The sequence below is a fragment of the Pteronotus mesoamericanus genome, unplaced genomic scaffold, assembly GCF_021234165.1.
Source record: "Pteronotus mesoamericanus isolate MK-2021 breed Mesoamerican mustached bat unplaced genomic scaffold, CSHL_Meso_final scaffold_85, whole genome shotgun sequence".
Lineage (NCBI taxonomy): Eukaryota > Metazoa > Chordata > Mammalia > Chiroptera > Mormoopidae > Pteronotus > Pteronotus mesoamericanus.
In genome coordinates, this window is record NW_026555329.1 from 44,429,551 (window position 1) to 44,452,160 (window position 22,610).

A 22,610-nucleotide genomic window follows, 5' to 3' on the forward strand; every position below is an offset into this window, starting at 1 on the left:
GATGTCTGTATACCGCCACTTATTTTGCCTGTTCTTTGTGCTTTGTGTGTGTTACTTAACCTCTTTGAGCATAATATTACCTTTAAGCATAGGAAATGATACTTATAGAATTATCATAATCATCATAAGGATCCAAGGTGGTAAAATACTTAGCACTTTCTAATCAATATTCATATCTTTCTCATTGGGTTTGTGTAAAAATTTGTTTTTGTTAGATGGACTCTGCCCCAAAATGTTAGGTTCACAAATATGTAGTAACTTGTCAGTCTTTATTCTGAGTTGAACTATACTGCCCCACAGGAATCCCTGTAGAGCTTTGCTTTAGTAAGTTTGTGGTAGACTCCACGGATGGAAAGCTTTGCTTTTCTGGAGGCCAATACTATGGTCTGAGGAAGCCCCCAGTACCTTAGGCAAAGGGTCTCCTGTCTCATGAATTGCATCTTGGGCCCAAACACATTTCCAGTTGCATCTAAAAAGTCCTGTAAATCACCAGAGCAGCTTGTTCCTGAAGGGAGCCTGGAGCCAATCCCTTCTTTTTTGTGAACCATGAGGCCCTTGGGAATCCCCTAGAACTGGTCCTCTTATTTATCCAAACACTTAAACCAAAGCTTTTTTAAACTACCATCAAAGTTATTACAAAATTTTGATAGCTTTACTTAGAAATAGCATGCTGTTTTTGAAACTTTCTGAAGAAAATGTATTAAAAAATATCCTGTACAATTTATTTGAAAAATTGAAATAAGTATGTAATTTTAAAGAAAATTACTCAAACAAACAGAAGAAAGGACAGAGTGAAGGGATAGAAAATGGTTGGTTGGTTGATGGCTGATATGTGAAACCCTTTCCCATTCATAAAATATTTAGGATATTTGAGCTAAGGAGGAAATTGCTAAGGATTAGGTTTATAGCACTTGACTATATCTCAGAAGTGCTACTCTGTAAAACTTGTTAAAGACAAAAAAAAAAAAAAAAAGAAAGAAAGACAGCAATCCCATTAAGAAACTTGGGCTTCACATCCTGTCGTTTATTAAATTTGTCAGTTGAAGCAGTAAGGATTATGGCAGGAGATTTACTAATTTTTCAGAAAAGCTGGCATGAGGAAGCCTTTCCCCTTGGCACTAACCTGGAAAATGTGGTGAAGGAAGCTTGTGAAACAAGCAGAATGCTGAGTACCTGTTGTGAAAAAGTCATTAGCACAACAAACCTGTCATAGATGAAGCCAGGTAATAAACTTAGGAAGGGCTTTCTTTCTGAAATTCAAGAAGATTTCAATCATAATCTTTTTTGTATGGAGGGGAATTCTTTTTGTATAAAGGAAAATTCTTTCATAGCGCAAGTGCTGTGGTGGTTCCTGACACAACCATGGGCCTGGAAAATGACATTATGCTCCATGCAAACATTTGTTTTCATATCTGACATTCAGGAGTCATTTTAATGAATGTCCAAAGATGAGTTCTTGCCTACCCAGCCAAAAAACAGGACTTACTCTTTTCTCTTTATATGGTGATGGGTAATGCAGTGCTCTGTGATCCTCTTATCCTGGACGATGCGGATGACCTAGTATGCAGATAGGCTGGGGCTTTGTATTCATAGACTTTTAGGTCTTTGTTGTTCATGCTGAATACCACAGAAACCACGGTTTCTATTTTTTTTCTGCCACTGCTCATTATAGATACAAGTTTTCTTTCGTTTTCTACTTACAAAGGTGTGTAGGTTATACAGATGGTTCTATATTGTGTACAGAAATTGGAATTTACAGTGTCTTACAGTGGCCACATTTATAGGGTGTCATTTACTATATTTCAGGCATTACTTTAAGTACATTACAAACACTAATTAAGTGAATCATATAGTGTTTACATTAGCCCATGATGTAGGTGCTGTTATTATTTGAGAGATGAAGATATTGAGACAGAAACAGTTAGGCATCTTGGCTAAGGTCACAAAGTCAGTAAGTGGTGACTGGGTTCATGTTCAACCACCTCGGTATACTGACCTATAGCCATCATGTGGTGGTGGAAGATGATGTATTTCACATAAACCAGGTCAGCTTGTTCCCACGGAACAGTAGTATAAATAGATGAAAAGGGGGTGACAATGCATTTAAGGAAGTGGATAAATATTGCAAGTTTGTGAACACTCTCCTGCATAGAGCCTAAAGGACTAAAACCTGTGATCCTCCTACTTTATCATGCAATAATAATAATTGATTTATTACCTATCAATTAATAAATCACCTGGGGCATTTATTAATTTTGTCCCCACCTGCAAAAATTTTTGATCCCGCAAGTCTTAGAGCTTGGAGTCTACATTAATGTAAGCACTCTGAAACAATTCAGAACATCCTGAGGATGTGTGAGATACATTTCACTAGAGAATTGTGCCTTATACCCACAGACTTCAAGTTATTTCAAAGAAGATGGAAAATAACTAAGATTTTATTTTAAACATCATCCTTATCTTGTGGATATATCCTAGGTAAGAAGCTTTGTAGAACTGGAATTCATATGTATGGGCAGGTTTCACTTGAACAATGACACAGAGGTTTGGAAAAGCAGGCAATAGTGAGATAGCCTACCACCTTAACCATGAACATGAAGACTTGATTGTTTTCAAAAGAGGATGCCCCTCCTGGCACAGAAGGAGTATAGCAGATGGCTGGGTACTCTGTGGAAGAAATGAAAGCTTGTGGGACATTTCAAATTGGGCTGAACTTTGAACTCATATTTATGTACCTTGGACATAGGAATGAGGAAAAAAACAACAACCCTAAAGATGTTACGAATTACATGGTTTATAAGATTTGCTTCAGGCTCCTGTTTGCCGGGATGGGTACAACTTAAAATACCCTCACAATTGTACTTGGGTAGGATGTGACTTCACTGACAAAAATTTGCACAGTCTTGCATCCCTTTTAGCAAATATTAGGCATGGCCACAGAGAGACTCAATTATTAAAGTGAAAAGAAAACAGTTTCCTATGACATGAATTTAAAAAATAGACTTACTTTTTTTTTCCCTTCTTAAATAGAAACAGCTAATTGAAGTGGAATAAAATTAAGCTAAATAAGAACAAATGGTGAAATTTTGTAGACTGTGGAACAGTTTCACTGGGAACATTTTGGAAGCCCCATTACTTAGTCATTACAAGCTAGACCAGAAAAATGACTTGAAGATATGCTGTGAAAGACGAGTTTGCAGAAAAATGAATGAACGATTTTTTTTCTCTGTGTTCTATGAAAATTTCCTCATTGGTGTCAGCACACACACACACAGTTACACAAATACACACAAACATGTAGTCACCTTAAAACTGTCTCCTTTCTGACTTTTTAATTTGATCATCACCAAAATGATATTTTAAAACCTCAAAAGCCTCTTTCTATTGCTGGATCTACATTTACTCTCAATTCTGATCCCCTCTTTCCTTCATTATGGACAAGGTTTTCTGTTTGGACTATAAAACCCTTACAAGTGCCCTTTTGTCATATTTAAAGCCTTGTAAAAAGCTTCCCCAGTGAATCTTAGTGCTGCAAGTGATGAGCAATAGAACTCCCTCTTGGTTACTCAGTGGGGAGCAAGGGAGATAATCTAATTCTCATTAAATGGAGGTATGCAGAAGCTGTCTATTTCATCAGGCTCACTTCAAATACCCAACTAGAAAACCACTGAGCTTTCCTTTCATCCCTAACACACACACTTTTCATGGATAGCTGGTAGAAGTCACAACACTGAAGAGGCAACTTCTTGCAAATTTGGAGCTGAACGTGGGGATATTAAGCATAACCATCTCTACCCCTTCCTATTCTTTAAAGTATAGCAAGTTTTGCACCAAAAAAAACCCCAAAAACCCATAGAAGTGACTGGATTTTATTTCCTCTTTTGTTTGATTTGTGTTCACTGAAGTAAGAAATTTGAATTAAATTTTAAATATTAGTTACAGTTTTCCATTTAAACATGCTAATATTTATTCCTCAATTATGGGAAATTAAGAATTGGTTACATGTTTCTTTTAAAAAGATATTTATTCTAGGTAGTTGGTCATAACACAACATAATAAGAATATCAATATTTATTTTCAGTTGTAATTTTTTAGAAGACACAATGATTCTGTTATACTTCATTCTTTTACTTCTCCTTCATGGTCAAGATCAAGCAAGATTCTTTACCTGGCCTTGTGACGTGTAACAGTAAAATAAAATAATAGCAATAATAAAAATAATAAAACAACAACAGCCACTTAGAGAATACTCACAAATATGCCAAACCTTGCTTTAAACTCTTCATAGATACTATTTCATTTTATTCTCACAGCTGTACAGGTAAAATATTCCCATTTTACTGATGGGAAGATTGATCTTAGAGAGGTTCAACTATGCCTAAAATCATGCAACTAGTATGTAGCAAAATTCAAGCCAATTTTTCTGACTCCAAAGCATGTGTCTTTAACTACCTGTCATAAGCCTCAGAAAGGTACATGTTAATTTAAATCTTAAGGAAGACGTTGTAATGACTGTGATCCTACCTTCCCTTAATTTGTGTCTGCTTATTCCATTCGCAAGAAGGAAATGAGTCTATCTTCCAAAATAATATTTTTGAACCATTACAAAGAATAGATACTATATTACAAATTTTGCCAGTTACAAATAAAATAGTAACACAAATAATATGATTATTCAACTAGGGCTGAACTCTGCATAACCTAAAGAAATCAAGTACTGGTTCTAAAGAAACCCATATGGTAAATTGAAATTTGTTTGAAAATAACACATTCGTGGTGTTGCTTTTGGGATTTTTTCAAATGCTAGTTTTATTCAAGAATACAAAGCACATTGTTATGATCCATAGTGGGAAGGGTAGCACAGTGATTACATTTGCTGTAGCAAGAAGAAGAAAAGGTTCATATTATTTTTCCTACCTAGACACCTAAAAAGTTCAACATTACAACATGAAGTTTCTACACAAAATGCAGTATCATGGTAGGGTGACTAAATGGAACATGTCATGAGAATAGTATTTTATTCATTGTTTCAAAAATGCTGATTGAAATGATCTAGGAAGTGATGATTCCACCAGAAAGGCAAATATAGCAGACTCATTCTGCCTTTCCAAATCTTGCAAATTTGGGCAGCATTATATACCTTGTGTATAAATATAACAGTAGACATAAAACTAGTGAAGATACCAAAACTTTAAGCAAATGTTTAATTGAACAATAAAGCATTGATGCACTTATTGTCCCTACTCCAAATAAAATGTAGGCTATATGAAGACAGATATTTAGACATGAAGACAGATACTTATTTTAGGGAAAAAAAGGAGAATAGGAGGGCATGCAAAACTAGCCTTTTTCATCTGTACTCCAGGATCCATTTGTTTTCCATTGTTTGCTGTACTTATTCTGTATCTGTTTTCACTTTTATTTGTGGTCAGCTTTGATATGTCTATACTAAGGCACACATCAGAATTAAAATGACTGTCTTTTTACAGTATGGCTACAGACAGTTGGACAGTTTTAGGGTTTACTGACTCCTAGATAGTTTTCCCATGCCTGCTTGAAGCATGCTACTCAATATACTGCAAAAGAAAAAGACATTGTCTTTAAAGGCACATAAATCCAAGCCATTGAACTAGATTCTGGGCCTAAACTCTGCCCTTAGACTGTCATGCATAGACCCCCAGCTGAATTCTGCCCCTTCGAAATTCTCACACAATTTTCATTGATTACAGTGACACTCATCTGAGTGTGTCCAAGAGTACAATCTGGCTGGCCTCTTGCAATATACTGTTTGGCTTGGGGCACAAAGCCAAAAAAATATTGTTTACTATTTACATGGGCCTTCACCAATTTCTGGGTGTCAAAGAGATGAACTCACTGCTTCTGAATAACTCATTTATCAAAAGAGACATAAACATTCTTATTCCTTGCGTTTAGTTAGAGAGAAAATCATTTACGGTTTACTGTCTGGAAGCCAAAATATGTTTGGGATTCTTTTCTTCAACCCAAACTGACAATCCCCAAGCTGACAGCACCTTAAAGCAAGAAGGCTTGCTTTTAGACAGACAGCCATATGTACAAGCAGTTGTGGCCAAGAGTGTATGACAAAGACACCGAGGCTGGCGTGAACCTTCTTGATGCTTGCCTACAAAGTTCAAGTTTTGTAAACCATTTGGGGAACAACCACTTTGATTGGTATCCTTCCAACATGAACCCAGCCTAGGAAACTTTTAATGCCTCCTCTGTCAGGAATCAATGATTTTTCTGTGTTCTTGACTTAATGGCAGTTACCATTTGTTTTATGGCTTTGTGAAAAGAGCACATATTCCTTTGGGATACTTTTAAGTATAAAAATGCTAGTGCTTTGCTTTTGAACATATTAAATAGTTCCATATGTATTATCAAGCTATTGTGGCAGCACAAACTGAGGGTGTTGCTCTGACTTTGGTCTAAAATCATTCTGTCTGTGAAATGTCATCTAAGGAGCCTCAGAGACAAAGACCAGAAATGTAGAGCAGAGAGAAGACAAGGCTCCTTGAAGTAGTGCCTGCATCATGGAAAGCATTTGGAGAACCTTCTGAGGAGCAATGAATAGATACACTTCCAAACTCTCAAATACAACCATCCAAGTGAAAACTGTTAAGTTTAATGAGAGCTTTTGTCTGTAAAAGAAACCTAAAACCTTGAAGAAATTTCAAATTCACAAGTACCTAGAACTAGGTATTCTGGACTAAATTTCAGCTTCTTAAGAAGAGGTGTATTTAAAGCCTATGGTTTTGATGGAGTTTTGTTTTCCAAGTGTTCCAAGTGGTTCTGTATAGCCAATTTCAGGGCTTCATCAAATTCATGGTCAAGACTTGCAGATGTCCAACTGCAAATTCACCCTGCTTTAAATCTGTATTTTTCCTGTCTATGCTTCAATGAATGTTAATATTTCCACCTAAGGCATCCTTTGAACACTGAGATTCTATTCAAGACAGGTTTAGCCTTTTCTTTTCAACCAGCACCATTGTAACCTACCTCTTTAACTTGATTTTCCTCTCTTTGCTTCTGTTTGTTACTCTCTTCTCTCAGTTTTATAAAATTAGGAAAACTATAGAGGTTCTGATTAATTTTGCTCTCTTATACTCATTCATAAGGTATTTTATGTTGTTTTTGTTGTTCCCTCTTCTTTTATTTGTTTTGTTAAGAAAAGCACTATTGTTAATGTTTATCTTGAGATCAGGTTCTAATTTCCACAGATTTGAATTCAAAATAGCCCCACCACTTAACCAAGTTGCTTAAACTAGTGCTTCACAACATTTTTAATGTGATGGGATAAATTTAAATTGATAATATTTTTACAAGTGCTGTAGTAAGAGCCCTGAAGTAAGTAAATGAGGCTTCTTGAGACAAGGGCTGGAATCTGGTTCAGCTGCTCTTAGGGGTGAGCTGATGTGTACCTTAGGAGGCTCACTTCCTATTTTCCATGCAGTGAATGGCATAGCAGGTGCCAATCTCCAGCTTCAACTCCTTATAGATCAGTTTTATGACTTAGAAAATGGTAGTAAGAGGGATATCCACTATCCACACCTTACAGTTGTAAAGATTAAATTAGTTCATACACAGAAAGCACTTAGCACAATCCGCATCACCCAAAAGATGATAATTAATAATGGTAGTAGTAGAAATAGTGGCAGTTTAGGACCAGTTATAATAGCTTTTTTTCTTTATAGTATCAAAAGTTGGATAAAATCATTGATGAGGCATAGGCAAATTCCACTTACATTTTAAAGAACAATTACATTATTTGATGCTTAATATTATATAACAGAAAATCTTTATGTAGGGCCTCAAATGATAGGTCTTCAATAAACTAAGGCCAGAGAGGAAGGGGAATCTTTGGAGAGTAAGATTCTAAGATAGGTAGATTCTGAAGCAAATTACTCAGTTTCTCATTAGAAAAAAAAGCTAACTGTCCAATAAACAGGTCACATAACTAAAACTTAGTTATCAAGCTGAGATTTAGGAAAGGACTATGGCCCTTGAAGAAGGATGGAGCTGGACAGCCAGATAGAAGCTCACTACCAGTCCAACTTGGGGTTAGTTTGAATTACGATGGAAGGGCCATCTGGCTACACTACACATGTCTCTAGGCCACCCATTTTTAGCCTGTTTACCAGCATGGGAAGCACTGGTGTAAGTGAGGAAAACCCAGGAGCTTAGCAGTAGATTTCAGGCCTGAGAAAGCTGTTCTAAAGGACCTCTCTTGAGGCTGGCCATTGGCCTCACATTCAGATAGAGGAAATCAGATATCCAGCAACAGAAGTCTGGGCAGCTGAACAAGTGGGAATGGCCATCTGGAAAACTAAGACACCTTAGATTTGTAAAAACTATATTGAGCCAAGTATGGATTATCTGCACAGAGGCATCCATATGCTTGGGCTCTGTCTCCTCCCTCACTGCTCAAATGGTCCACTTCCAGCCATGCTCCTTGGGGACATTACCTCTATACCCCAAGCCTTATTCTTCTGCAGTTTCACAAAGCCTACTTGGTTTAATTTATTTGCCTTCCAATGTCCCAGCCTAATAATGAAGTTAGTCAGCAATGGGTTGGGATAAGGAGCTGGTGCTAAGGAAGAGCATTCTTCCATGGGCCTTTTGAACTTTAAGAGGCTACAAGTGGCCCAATTCCCTACATTTATGTAAAAATATCTCTTGTATGTGTCAAACAGACTGTTTTTCTTCCCATGCATGTAATTGTTGTCTCTTAGGGATTTTATACAAAATGAAATGCAGTCCATCCCAAAGCCAGGTAGAAGAAGAAAGCATATGACTTTGGACAAGTTGTTTCACACTTTGGGGTCTCAGTTTTCTTATATGAAAACTTAACAAGTTGAACTTGATAAGGTAAATTTGATAGACAGTGTGTTATTGCTGTTGAAACATGATTTTGAAGATGAATATACCTGACTCTAAATCCTGGTTCTGCTCCTTTGCAAAGACAACTCAATTACACTAGAGGCTCACTTTTCTAATCTATCAAGAGGTTGTTTTAAGGATTACATAAAACAATGCTTGTAAAGTGCCATTATTGCCTTTCCACCTATAATTTTCTTTCTAGGGCTAAATTTTATATACATCTATTATTCCCTACCATTTATACCAATACTCTTTTCTATTAGTATGAAAAAATCAAAATGTGCAATGATGACATATGTTTTATTCCATATATACAAGTACATTTATGTGTGTATATGTTTCTTCTTCTTTTATTCATCTTTCCCTTCCTTATCCTTCTTATCCTCTCCTCTCTCCTCCTCCTCTACTTTTTTCCTCCTCCTCCTCCTCCTCTTCTTCTTCCTTCCCCTTCCCCTTCCTTTTCTCCTCCTCCCTCTTCTTCTTCTTCTTCTTCCTTTCTCTTCCTCCTTCTCCTCCCCTCTCCCTCCTCCTCCTTCTTCTCCTTCCTCCTTCTCCTCCTCTTTCCCTTCTCCTTCTTCTTCTTCTTCTTCTTCTTCTTCTTCTTCTTCTTCTTCTTCTTCTTCTTTTTCTTCTTCTTCTTTTTTCTTCTTCTTCTTTTTTCTTCTTCTTCTTCTTCTTCCTCTTCTTCTTCTTCTCTTCTTCTTCTTCCTTCTTTCTTTTCTCCTCCTTGCCCCTCCTCCTCCTTCTTTTTCCTTCCTCCTCCTCCTCCTCTTCCTGCTTCTTCTTCTTCTTCTTCTCTTCTTTTTCTCTCTCACACAGACTCACACAACAATAACAATGACTACAAAAAGGTAACTGGATTTCCTACTGTGATTAACTTAGTTAAAGAGATATCATATCAAGCAACCTTCTGTATGCAGAAGTAAAGGTCCTCTCTAACGTATATGGTTCAGAATCTTGGTGAGTGAAGTATTCATAACTGTGCAGCATTAGCTATGGCCATTAACCTTAGATCCAGGGTCTGGTTTGATAGGAGTACACATGTAAGGAGTCCTATATGAGCTGTGTGAATGCCTTGTAGAGAAGAAATCTGAGAAAGGGATCATAGTGAAGTGAGAAATGTTTTTTTCTAGTGTCTTTTGAGAAGAGAAGTTTGGAGAACATGAACCAACATTTCTTATTACATTTCTTATTGTAGTTGAGTGGGTTTTGATGTTATCAAGAGTCTGTAGCATCACTTGCTTTGTGTACAGTGCATGCAAGTTTAACTTTTTATGTATTTATTTATTATTTACTTAAAATATTAATGTGTATCTGTAGTTTGCCAGCATTGTGCTCAGCGGCAGAAGCGCAAGTGAGACTAAGACTAGATCTCTACCCACGAGGCACTTAACAGTTTTGGAAGAGATAGATGAAGTCAGTATTCTCACTGTAGTGGGTGGGTGCTATGAATAAGTATGCAGAAGATCCTATAGGAACACAGAGAGGGACCACTGAAATCAAGGGGGAGTGAGGGAATGATTACCTGGATAAGAAGCAGCAATTGAGGAATGAAGTGGTGAAAATGTACTGGATAGAAGATAAAGTGTGAGGTAAGTGACAAGAGAAATTATACTTAGAATCAAATTACTGACTGTTAAGATATCAATGGTATCATCAATTCATGTAAGGAATACAAGACAAAAAGCTGTTTGTGCAAAATGATGACTTTGGTTTTAATCACATGGAATTTGAGGATCTTATGGGACATCCAAATGAAGATAAGAGACCTAGCAAACAAATGCCATCAGGATTTAAATGGAAGTTGAAGCCGTGAGTATGTATGCACTTCTTCAAAGAGAGAGTATATAGATTTTTAAAAAGTACATCATAATATGCCTGATGAATTTTTAAGGATTGAGATGAGGAAATAGAGCTAATGGAGGAAAAAAAAGGAAATAGCTATGTAAATAGGAGGAATACCAAGAAGAGTTGTATCACATAAACCAAGAAAGTGTGAACTTTTGAAAGAAGTTATCAGCAGAGTCCAACATTGCAGACATAAGATAATAATTACTAGGTATCTCTATTTATTATGAGTTTTTTGCAATTAAAGAGTATTTTAATTCAAGTTTTCTTAAACAATAGTGACTTTTTTGTAAGTACACACTCATAAAATTAAGTAGACAGTAACCTCATTTTTGCAACCAAGTTTTGGGATAATAGGAATTATAGAAAAATCAGGCCTTCTAGAGAATGGAATACTATACAGGAACTATAAGTTTGTTGAGGATATATCACAACTCTTGCAATCAAGTTATCTTGTTGCCTCCTGAAGATACTATGGGACTACAGAGAAGATTCTAGGATGCATCCTCATAGGAGGTGCTCTGTAATTCCTCTTCAGGTTGCCCGCCATCACCCTAACTCTTTGTTTTTCTATAAAGGTCTGCATGTTTTGGCTCTACTGCCATATTACCATCTCTAACCAGCCTTTCAAGGATAGAATTCCTAGTTTCTAAGTAGAGAGGGACCTCATAGTTCATAGACTAGTGGTCCTTGGGTCACTTGTATACCATACCCTAAAGTCTAGTTAGCTGTTGCCAGGGAGGCAAGGTAACATGTTACCCAGGACATGACTACCTCTTCATAAAGAACCAACAAGAAATTTTTTGCTTAGCAAGGGACAGTGTTCCTGGAAGATTCATACTGTTTTAAAGCTTTTTCTTTAGCACCATGGATATTGGTAATGTGAACATATTGGTGTACTGATGGAACGATTTTTACAGTGGAGACAGAAGCCAGAGTTTGAATCTTAGTAGACCAAGGGGTAAATGGAAAGTGAATGGGAAATATAGATGAGTCCTTGTGGGAAGGAAGCTAGGAAGTACAGTATGAGAACTAATAGGACATATGTTTCCAAGACAAGATAGAAATTGTTTCTGCTTATTTATATAGTAATAAGGAAGATAGAATTGAGAGAAACAAAGGGTGCATATACAGGGGAGAAGATGACCCATAGACTTATGTCCCTAAAGAACTGAAAGAGATCCTGGTAGAGCACCATCATTCACTTTATTCATATTTATACTCATCAGTGGATTCCCCTTTTTGGTATGGAAAAATTCTGAGAGAGACATAGAGAAGAACTAAAATGGGAGTGAGAGTATTAAAGAAATGGGAAAATACCATGTGAATGGGCAGTTAGAGAGACCAATGGGAACAGAGAGAAAAAAGAATAGCAAGAAGGTCAGAGAAAGTGAAAAAAATGTAGGCAGGGGTTCAGCAAATATTCCCAAGGGACAGGTTATGGGTATTCTCGGATATTCTGATGACTCTAAGTGTTGTGTATTTCTCTGGAAACAAGGAGAAACACAAAAACAGGAATTGGTTGTGTTGTCTCTTGTAATTCAATGCCATAGAAGGAAAGTCCCCTGATATTCTAGAACTGCTTATTTGTATCAAAAAATGATTATTTTTTCCATACCCCTGTCTGAGTTTCTTGGGACAATTTTTTTTTAAATTTTAATACTAGAAATAATCCCAGTGGATAATCCAATTATGTCTTAAAAAGAGAACTTTTGTTAAAAATATTATAATTCCTCTTTTGGTGTTGAGCTCTGTCACTGGTAAATTGTCTTCAGTCTCCTCACTTAGGTTTTTACCATCTCTTGTACATACATATACTAGAAATAGTAAGAATTTTTTTTTCATTTAAAAATAGACCCAAAGGAAAACATGTTTCAAGTGGATTTCCTACTATGAAGAGTTCCAAAACTAACACTGGAGAATGAAGGTGGAAACTATAGTTTTACATTTATACTTAGCAAATATAATCTCTGCCCTCATAGTTTTCCATTTTTTCTTTACCTCCATTATCTGGCTTTACTATCCTGCCTATTATAAATATGAGTTTTAAGGGGCAGATTTTTGTACACATTTGAGACCTCTATTTTCTATTTTGAGAGGAAAATGGGCCTCTTCCATGTTTTCCTTTTCTTCCTCTTCTTCCTTCTCCTCCTCGCCTCCTTTTTCTATTGAGAGAAGGGAAAAAGGGAAGTTATTTCCAGATGAATTAAAAGGTGGTATTTATATTTAAAATTTCATTTCCTTTAAGTGTCAGATCTGATATTCAGATAAGTATGGACTAAGAGATGGGCCAAACAGTGTTTCTAGTCCCATGAAATTGCCCTAAATCCTCTTAACAGAGTCAAAGTTGATTAGCTTCCTGTTTATAATCTTACTACTAGAGTAGCCAACATACCAAGCACCTAGTAGGTGCCAAATATTGAAGATAAAAAGAGAATAGGCATTTCAGTCCCTTTCTTGAATGCTCACACTATAGTAGTGATCAATAGGTAGTTGCTAGATTAATGCAACAATTTAGAAGTGGAAGTTAGGAAGGGAGAAAATGACAGTGAGCAGGGATAGAAAATTTCTCCACTTATTCAGCCTTGTCATTAAGAGGGTAGCTATACTGTTAACTTCACTCTGTGACTAGACCTACTAGAGAGAGCGAAATACATTTCTTGCCCCCCAAAAAGTGTTCTCTAAGGAAAGGACTTTGCCCATATCTATGAGGTTGATTGATGTCCTTTTAAAGCCCAAGGAGTGGCAGGCCTGCTTGCTATTTCAAAACTGGAAAAAGAGTGTGTAAAAATAAAGGAGTGTGTGTATGTGTGTGTGTGTGTGTGTGTGTGTGTGTGTGTGTGTGTGTGTGTTGGGGAGGCAGGGACAAAGGAAAGGTCCAGGGGAGAAACATCAGTTGAGAAAATGGAAGAAATACTTAAGCAAATGAAGTCATTTTCCTACTTTTTATCTTAAAATGATGGCTGTGGTTGAGGCAGAAAATAAGCAACACAGAGAACATCTTTGATAGAATATGGTATGTTAGGGTTAGTAATGCTAGCTGCTATAACAAGCAGTCCCTAAATCTTAAACACTTATTTCTTGTTCACCTCTGTCACAATCCAATGTGGTCCTGGGGGGAGATGACATCATTTCATGCAGTCTTTCAGGAATCCAGGATCTTTCTGTCTTGTAATGATATCATTTTCAATGTGTGGTCCTAAGGTTTCTGTAAAAGGGACAGAGATGTTATATATTGTTCAAGAGAAGGGAGGGTTGTGGCCAGGCCTGAAAGTAGCATACAAAATTCCCACTTATATTCCACTGGATAGAATTTAGTCTCATTGTAAAAGAAACTGGGAAATGTAGTTTTCCTGTATGTCCAGAAGGAAAATAAATTGGTTTTGGTGAACATATGGCATTGTGGCATTGTCACTGACATGTGGTAGTACTTCCATCAAGCTAAAATTGACAGTGATGAGTCCTAAAAAGCATTCAAGTGAGATCTTGCCCTTATTGGAACACTGGCTGCCTTATTTTCAGCATAACTTAGAAAAGTTTGAATCTATATACTTATTATTTATATCTCTCTAGGACTTGAATAAGGAACATTTCCAAGGTTTAAAATTTTCTGAGGTAACCTAATTAGAAGTGCATGGTATAAGCTAAATCTCCCTCCCTCCCTCTTTCTTTTCTTTCTTTCTTTCTTTCTTTCTTTCTTTCTTTCTTTCTTTCTTTCTTTCTTTCTTTCTTTCTTTCTTTCTTTCTTTCTCTTTCTTTCTTTCTTTCTTTCCTTCTTTCCTTCTTTCCTTCTTTCTTTCCCTTCCTTCCTTCCTTCCTTCCTTCCTTCCTTCCTTCCTTCCTTCCTTCCTTCCTTCCTTTCTTTTTCTTTCTTTCTTTCTCTCTCTTTTTTCTTTCTTTCATACTAGATATAATTATTCTCTCAATTCCATTCAAAAATGGAGAAAGAGTAAAATAAAAACCTGATTTTTTAAAAGTACTAACACTCCACTTGAGTAAGTGAAAATATGGGATCATGTTCACTTTGAAAAAGATATTTCCTTCCGGCTCTGACTGTCTGAGTTGACTCAGATTGTTAAATAGACTAAGCAGGTGCCCCATCCTGCCCAGCTGTCTGATGGTCAAGACAGACAACCTTCCCAGTTATAGGAGCCAAATTCTTGCGTTAAGATTACAGAGGCCCTTGAGCCCTGGCTGGGTAGCTCAGCTGGTCATCTGTATACATCAAGGTTAGGGATTCATTCCCCAGTCATAGCATATACAAAAATCAAACAATAAATACATCAATAAGTAGAACAACAAATAAATCTCTCTCTCATCAATAAATAAAAAATTTTTTAAAAGATTACATACATCTTTGCATTCCCAGCAAAAACACCCACAAGACCCTGTAAGGATAAGAACTTGCCTTTCAATGTTACCCTTGCTGTAGAGATAACTAAATGACTATAGTAGAAAAAATTTAAAAAAATTACTCAAAACCCTAACATAATATATATTTTTCATTAACACTTATTTTTATTAAGTGCTGAAGACAATTAAAAAGACAAGCACAAATATAACAATAATACATTGTATTTTTTAAATACTTATACTGCACAGCTAGTTGTCTCTTTAAGTTTTAAGTAGTAGTTACTGAAACATACCATCAAGGATTACTTTTAGCAAAAGTGACAGCTGGCTTTGAAATTAATTTAAAAATGAACATAATCTATAACAGGTACGTATCCATGAAGTGAAGTAATTCCTGGCATCTTTCAATTGATACACTATCTTAAAGTTCAGGGCAAAACTTTTAGCATTCAAGAAAATTACACATAAGATTATGTTTTATGAATTTTCCTCTGGAAGTGTATGAACAAGCATTATGAATATGCTATACACCTGTAAGTCCTAGTGTTGTGGTTGGGTAACTAGGGAATAACCACTACAGCAGGAAGAAATCTGCACAATGAATCAGGCAGAGAGCAGCTGGTGCAGAAATCAGATTGGGAATCACAGTAATCTGTGGAAGGGATCTTAGTTCACCATAAACGTTTTGCAAGCTTTGGGTGAAGAAGATGGACCTCTGGGCCTCATAACCAAAGACTAAGCTTGCTGGAGCCTATAGAAATTGTTTTCAGAAAGTACGCAGCTTAAGACAAATAATTACCATTTAAACAATATGTGAGGAAGGTTGTTGATTCTGACCTGAATTGTTTTTGAATCATCCACAAGGCGTTAGTCTTCGGAAGAGATGGCCTTGGGATTCTAGAGATTGTGGCCTCTTGACTGCTAGCAACAAGTGCACCACTAAAGAGGATGTTTCTTTTAACTTCTGTATTAAGTATGTGCTAGCAGGAAAGAGCCTTTGCCCATCCCTTAAGGCACAAAATAAGAGCACTGTGATGAGTAAATCAGAACTTGGCCAAGAAAGGATCATGTTTGAGGTTTGGGAAAGTGAGAAGCAAGTTTGTTTTTTTTCACCCCAAATTGGCTAGATTTTCCTTTTTTGTTTTGGCACCTCTTCAGATACTTTTGTAAGGCATAATTTAAGAAAAGATGAACTAAAGGGAGTCCCCTCGACATTAAAAGGAAGATGTTCAGTGATCTTGGGCCACAGGAAAAAGGGAAAAGGAAGCATGGGACAAAAAACACAGAAACACAGATTCTGGAGCAAACTCAGAGCACAGGGTCAAATGAAAACCCCAAATGCAAATGGGCAAGAATCAAAGGTGATGGTGTGTGAGTGAAAGGTGCTGCCACCTCTGAGACATTCTGCAGTGGAGAAATTCCACTGTACTCAGGCACCCACTTCTTTAAGCTCAGAGCCTCAGAAAGGGGAGAGAAGCCTTAAGCGTTGAGGGGAGGATGGAGGGAATGGAGAGGCTCCAATGGCCTCACAAATGGGACACATTAAGCTGCCCACATTTAGAGGCCATTGCTGTTTCCTGCTCACCAGTTTCAAGCTGATTCTGACTTGAGGCCTCTCTTCTATAGTCAACTGAAATGTGAAGAGCTCTTAATTCCAGTGAAATGTCTGGCAGAGGCAATTTAGAGTTGGTACTAACTGTGAGGCTCATTTCTCCTCTAGGGTGTGTCTGGTCCTGAAGTTTTGGGCCTGATCTTTCCCTCCTTGCTGTGGCCACCCTTAGAGGTATCTTTACTGTTTAGCTCTCCTTCAGTCCTAAACAAGGCTGGCAAAAGAGGGGAGGCCACAAGAACTTAAACTTCACAAGAGCAACAGCAACAAAACTTCACTATAGGGAAACTATCCAGCTACAGAGAGGCTGGTTTGCCTCTTGGTGTTGCTTTCATGCCACCAGCACAGAGGTTGCCACTCTGTTCCATGCTGGCACCAAGGGCTTAAAAATTGTTTCTATCCTCCAATGTCAACTCCACAAAAACATTAGTCAAATTGCCAAATTCAAACTTCATGCCTGGATCCTTATGTGGAATGTACCGTTTGTTTACCCACATCCTTTTGGAGCTTAAATCCAAACATTGCTTGTTTTGTTAGGACTCTGAAATAAAATGGATAATTGGAATATGAGAGGGCAGGAAAATGACAAGAACTTGCAAGTATAGCTTCTATGTTCAGTTTTACTTTGCTTGTAGAAGTGAGTGTTTGTCAATTCTTGGATAAAATAAGGCTGCCCCAGGGATAGAAAATTGGGGTAAGGACTCTCACCTACCTTATGGCTCCTTGTTAAGGATCAAGCAGTGGAAGAAGTTGGAGGCTATAGTACCAAAGGTCTTTAGGCTCCCTTTTTTGGGCTGATGCCCATGAAGCTGGAATTTCGTATTTCTATAACACTGAGCTAGCCTTCCCTACCTTTGCAATAGCTGCAGATTAAGGAGGAATGAAAGGGATGAATGACTGGAGAATGGGTGTCAGAGAGAGAGCTGGTATGTATGTTAGGACTTCCAAAGTTCTTTTACTTACCCTTTTTGCAGAAAATTTCTTTCCTCCTCCTTTTACTTTTATTATCTGAACTTTATCTCACTCAGAGGAAAAAACAACATCTCAGGACACAGTGTTAAGTGAAAAAATCCATATACAAAAGAATGTAGTACAAAAGTTAACTATTTGTGTTAATTAGAAAAATATAGAAAATTGTACTACAGATTGCTATATATTTATGTAATAAAAGCTGGAAAACATAAAAAAGATATGCATAACAAAACAGTAGCAGTAACTGCCATGTCCACCTCCACTGGCACCATGGTACCTGACCATTATAGAGAGCTTTCCACATGCCAGACACTGTTCTTTAAATTAGCTCCCTAAAGTCTCTGGAAAGGAAAGAAGGGGTTCGGATGTATTTGAAATGAATACAGCAAAGTGCCCAAATGCTCACAAATTCCAAATTTTGGTGGGGTGTCTGTTACTTTATTTCTTGTGTTCACTGTGTTTGAAACATTTCATAGTTCTTTTTAATTAAAAGAAGAAAACAATGGCAATAACCAAAAAACCCCATGAATATATTTTTAGTTGGAGAAGCCTCCTTCTGCCAAGGGACCTGCATTCTCAATTTCCACTGATGGAGAATGGCCCCTCTAGACCTTTAAATGCTTCATCTACAGTGCTTTAGACCTTTTCCTTTTTCTCTATTCCTACTATCCAGACAAGTGATTGCATATAGTCTCCTGCCTTTCAGTCTGCCATCCTGCTGAGGGGTCAGTGTCTGATCCAGACCTGTGCTCTTTCCCACACTCCAGGGACCACCTTCCATCTCCACACAGACACCCAAAGGGTACATCAAACTCAACCTGCTCTAAAAAGAACACTGATTATCCCAAATGATTTCTACCACACTGGATTCTCCATTACTGTAAGTAGCATTACCTTTAGACTAAAAACACAATTTGATTCTTTTCCTCAGCCACCTTTTTACTCTCATTTTCCACAACCAACCCATCAGCAAATCTTATTGCTTCTAATTTCAAAGTACACTTTGAATCAGAACACATCTTGGCCTGCCACTGCTGCCAGCTTGGCCCCGGTACTGTTGCCTCTGATCTGCACCACTGACTGCAGTGGCCTCCCAGTGCTTCCTGGCTTCTATCCACACACCACTATAGTATCTTCTTCATATGGCATTTTAAAGCTCAAGTGCTCCATTGTGCTCAAAACTAAGTATAAAGGTTTTCTGGTGGTCTGCAGAGTGCACAGTAATGGGCCACCAGTCCCCATCAATGCCCATCTTTTCCTTCTTCCCTCCACTACAGTCACTACTGCCTTCTGAGACCTTGCTCTTTGTCAGTCAAGCCCACAAATGCCTGGCCTTTAGCCTTGCTCTTCCCTCAACCTGGACACTTCTTTACCTAGATATTTTATGGCTCTTTTTCTCCCTCTTCTCATTAAAGTTTCTGTTGAAATCTCATCTATTCAAAGAAATTTCCCTGACCACCCCACCCAATAAAATAGCCCTCTCTCTTTCTTTCTCATTGCCTGAATTTATTTTTTTTAGAACCGTGTCTGGCCTATCTTAGGCACACAACACATATTTGTTGAAATATTGAATTAATAATACTTCTCATGCACAAGGTGGTTGCAGGCATTAATATACATTAATATCATTTCCGAACAGCACAGATTACTGAAACTCAGAGAGTGCGCCCAGGCTCCCACTGGTGCTGATTCTGAGAGTGGATTTTGACCTTGTTCCTTTTTACTCCAGTTTTCCCTCTTATCACACTGCATCTTTCAAAGGGGAAAGCAAGAAAAAAACAACATTCAACTGTCTGCTGTATGCTGCTCTAGGGATTGTGCTGTTCACATTTACAAAATTATTTGGATCTTAACAAATACCCTGAGAAGTAAACATTATCTCCACTTTAGAGATGAGAAAACTGAACCTTCTGAGAGGTTAACTATTTAGCTTAAAATCACTATTTCTACTCAGAGACAGAATGTACCCCAGGCCTGCCTTATCCACAGATTGTGCTTTATTAATGACATCCACTCTGCTTGCCTAAAAGTTCCATTTTAATTCCCATAAAAGACCTTTTTCCTTGCAGCTTTTCAACAGCATAGGCTTTGCAATCCTTGCTGTCTTGTGAATGATTCCAGCTCGGTCTTCTTCCCTCTCCTCACTCCCTCCCTCTGCTGCAGGGACCTTTCCCCAGAACTTTCACCTTGTACTCTTTGCTTACGCCTGCCATAGTCTCAAAGGAGCAATAGTTTTCATGGGCCACCCAGGAGCTGAACATGAGAAAACAGGTTATGTCAAAGAGAACAAATAATAGAACAGCCAGTTCTGGAAGAGAGACAGTGCCCAACTTGCAAATGGGTTTGTTTGCTACAATTTTTGGAGGGCTGTCATATGAAACTTGAAACACATTTCCCCACAAAAACAATATTATCAATAATGAATGGGGTCTTGGGATCATTCACGAGAAGCCCTGGATAATGTAAATGTCAAACCAAGAGGCTACTAGATACTCCTAGAATTTTTAAATCTCACTAGCAAGTCAACATCAGTCACATGGATTCTGTGGGCAAATAAGACTTTGAGTTTTGGTTGGGGACATAAACAGCACCTATGCTCATATTATTTACCGGGTGCCCCTATCTCTGTGTGAGGTTCTCTTTACCACTCTTGCTACTCCAGCTGGAACTCAGCAGGGCGAGTTGTCAGCGTTGGGTATTGGGAGGTACTGGGCATTTGAGGAATAAAAGACTGGGAGAAAAAAATATGGCTCTCTGAATAGGTGTCCCCTGGCAGGGCAATAGCCTGTGCTTAGAACCTGTATACAGTAGTGCATCCAGTTTCAGGGCCCAACACACATTATGGGGGAAGTCTTCTGTGATGTGATAAAGTGACCTGGGCAGGCAGAGAGTAATGACAGAATATGAGCATTAAGGAGGTAGAGGCAATACATGCCAATGCATGGCTGTTCTCTGTGTGCATCCTCACATCTTTGGAAAGTACTTATGAAATAGGTGGCAGTGCAGAGCTGTGCAACGGACCCAGAACAGAGATCAGAAAGGTCTAGTACTTTCTTTTCTTCCTTAACTGGGGACTGTAGGCAATATGTATTCTCTCAGAGCCTTATTTTCCTTTCATGTCAAGTGGGAAATATACTAATAACCATCCACTACACAGGGTAGTTGTGAATATCTATTCACAACTAGTTGTGATATAGTTGTGAAAATGCTTTTTACCCCATTCAATGCTTTATTAGTGTTATACTCTATATAATAGGCCACAGGTTCTCCCAAGATTAATATTCTTTGGTGTCCTGGCACAAAACAAGTAAGAGAGGTACATACATAAACTTTCGTCAATCCACTATTTTTTTTAGCATTCCTAGTAAGAGAGAATTAGCTAAAGAAGCCCAGATGTTCCCTTTGGTCTTCCATGTCCCCTTGCCACCCCTGTCAGAACACAAAGCTCTCCCTACCCTGCTGAATTATTTCTCCCCAGTTTGTGACATAAAGTTTCTGAATGACTCTTTTTAAATGACTATTTTTAGAAGTCCACCTAATTAGTGATTTGCCATTTCAACATGCGTTCATAAAAGTATCAGTTTTCCACGTTCTCTGTATTAATTCCCAAATTGCATATGTCTTTTGAAAATTGAAGTCATGGGCTCAAACCATTTTAAAGTTGGAGAGATATTAAAAAGAATGATGTCTTCTATAATCTTGCCTTTCAGGACCTTGGCCACATATGCATCATTACTGAATAAATACCTGCTTTGAGATCAGATGCTGCAAATGTTACTCTATTTGTCCCTAGAGTGAATGAGTCACTTAAGAGATTTGGTTCTAAAACATCCCCACTGGGCAGTGGTTAAGGCAGCATATAGAATGCTGAGCTGAGTTTCCTCTCCCATGGCCAGTTTGAAGAATTAGTTGTACAAGCGGTGCATTTGGTCGAAGACTGTGGGAAATAGTAACTTCATTAGAATTTATTTAAATAGAACCTCACTCTTATTATTGTTTGAAAATCAATAATATCACTAAACTTTTTTTCAACATTGTGTTACTATAAAATGCTAGATTTGCCCACTGTGGGGTCCCAGGGTTACAGGTGCATCCTCCTTTTCCAGGGTTAATGAGTTCTCTTGAGCTGTAAAAGCCTTTCTAGTAATTCTAAACTAAATAAATAAATAAATAAATATTAGCATCTGCTTTTAGTTTTCTAGGAAAAGGTGAAGTATGTTGTAAGAAATTAAATATAATCTAGATTCAGATATGCCTTTGTGGGTAAAGCAGAGAAGCAGAGACTAGATACTACTACAATCCAACTGATATGGGAATGGTTCGATTCAAACTGCAATGATTTTTAGGGTGGGAGTGAATGATATGTCCTTGTTCCCTGTGGTCAACATTTATGTCAGTTATATTCGAAAAGATGTTAATTTAACATGAAAAGATGTAGAAGGCCATGTATCTGAATCTGAAACAAAACCAACATCATTAATGAATTCGCCACCTGAAGTATCCAAAGTACACTAATGGTTCAACTCATGAAGACATTATTATAGAGAAATCAACAGAGACAAGAGGGAAGGAGGGAGGGGGATGGGGAAAAGGAAGGGAAGGGGAAAGTCAAGGAACATATAGCAGGGACTCATGGACAAAATCAAAGGGGAAGAGCTGAGGGAGGGAAGGAGGGAGGGGGCAAGGGAAAGTGGTGGAGGGGAGTCAGAGACAAATGTATTTGAAAAAATAAAATAAAATAAAAAAATTAAAAAAAAAGTCATCACAAAATGGCCATACCTAAATTAAAACAACACTATAGAATATGAAAATAAATTTACAAACATGAAAAAAAAAGATACAAAACATTTCAAATAGCTGGAGCAATGGCCACATTAAACACGGTTTTATTTGACTGAAAATTCATTGCAAATAAGCTGATTGGTGGGGT

At 37.6% G+C, this 22,610-nt stretch overlaps 1 protein-coding gene across 8 annotated transcripts in view; it reads left to right on the top strand.

Annotated features, from left to right (window-relative positions):
- The window catches only part of SUGCT (succinyl-CoA:glutarate-CoA transferase), a 976,712-nt gene that overhangs the window by 905,362 nt on the left and 48,740 nt on the right, over window positions 1–22,610 (top strand). Inside the window, exon 15 of one of the 8 annotated variants that reach the window (XM_054563899.1) lies at window positions 18,448–18,555. The exons of 6 other annotated variants lie outside the window; for them this stretch is intronic. In XM_054563899.1, the coding sequence (XP_054419874.1) occupies window positions 18,448–18,532 (85 nt within the window). In that variant the 3' untranslated portion in view covers window positions 18,533–18,555. Of the gene's footprint in view, window positions 1–18,447; window positions 18,556–22,610 lie in introns of those variants that run through there. One more of the 8 variants, XM_054563906.1, reaches the window with a different exon arrangement.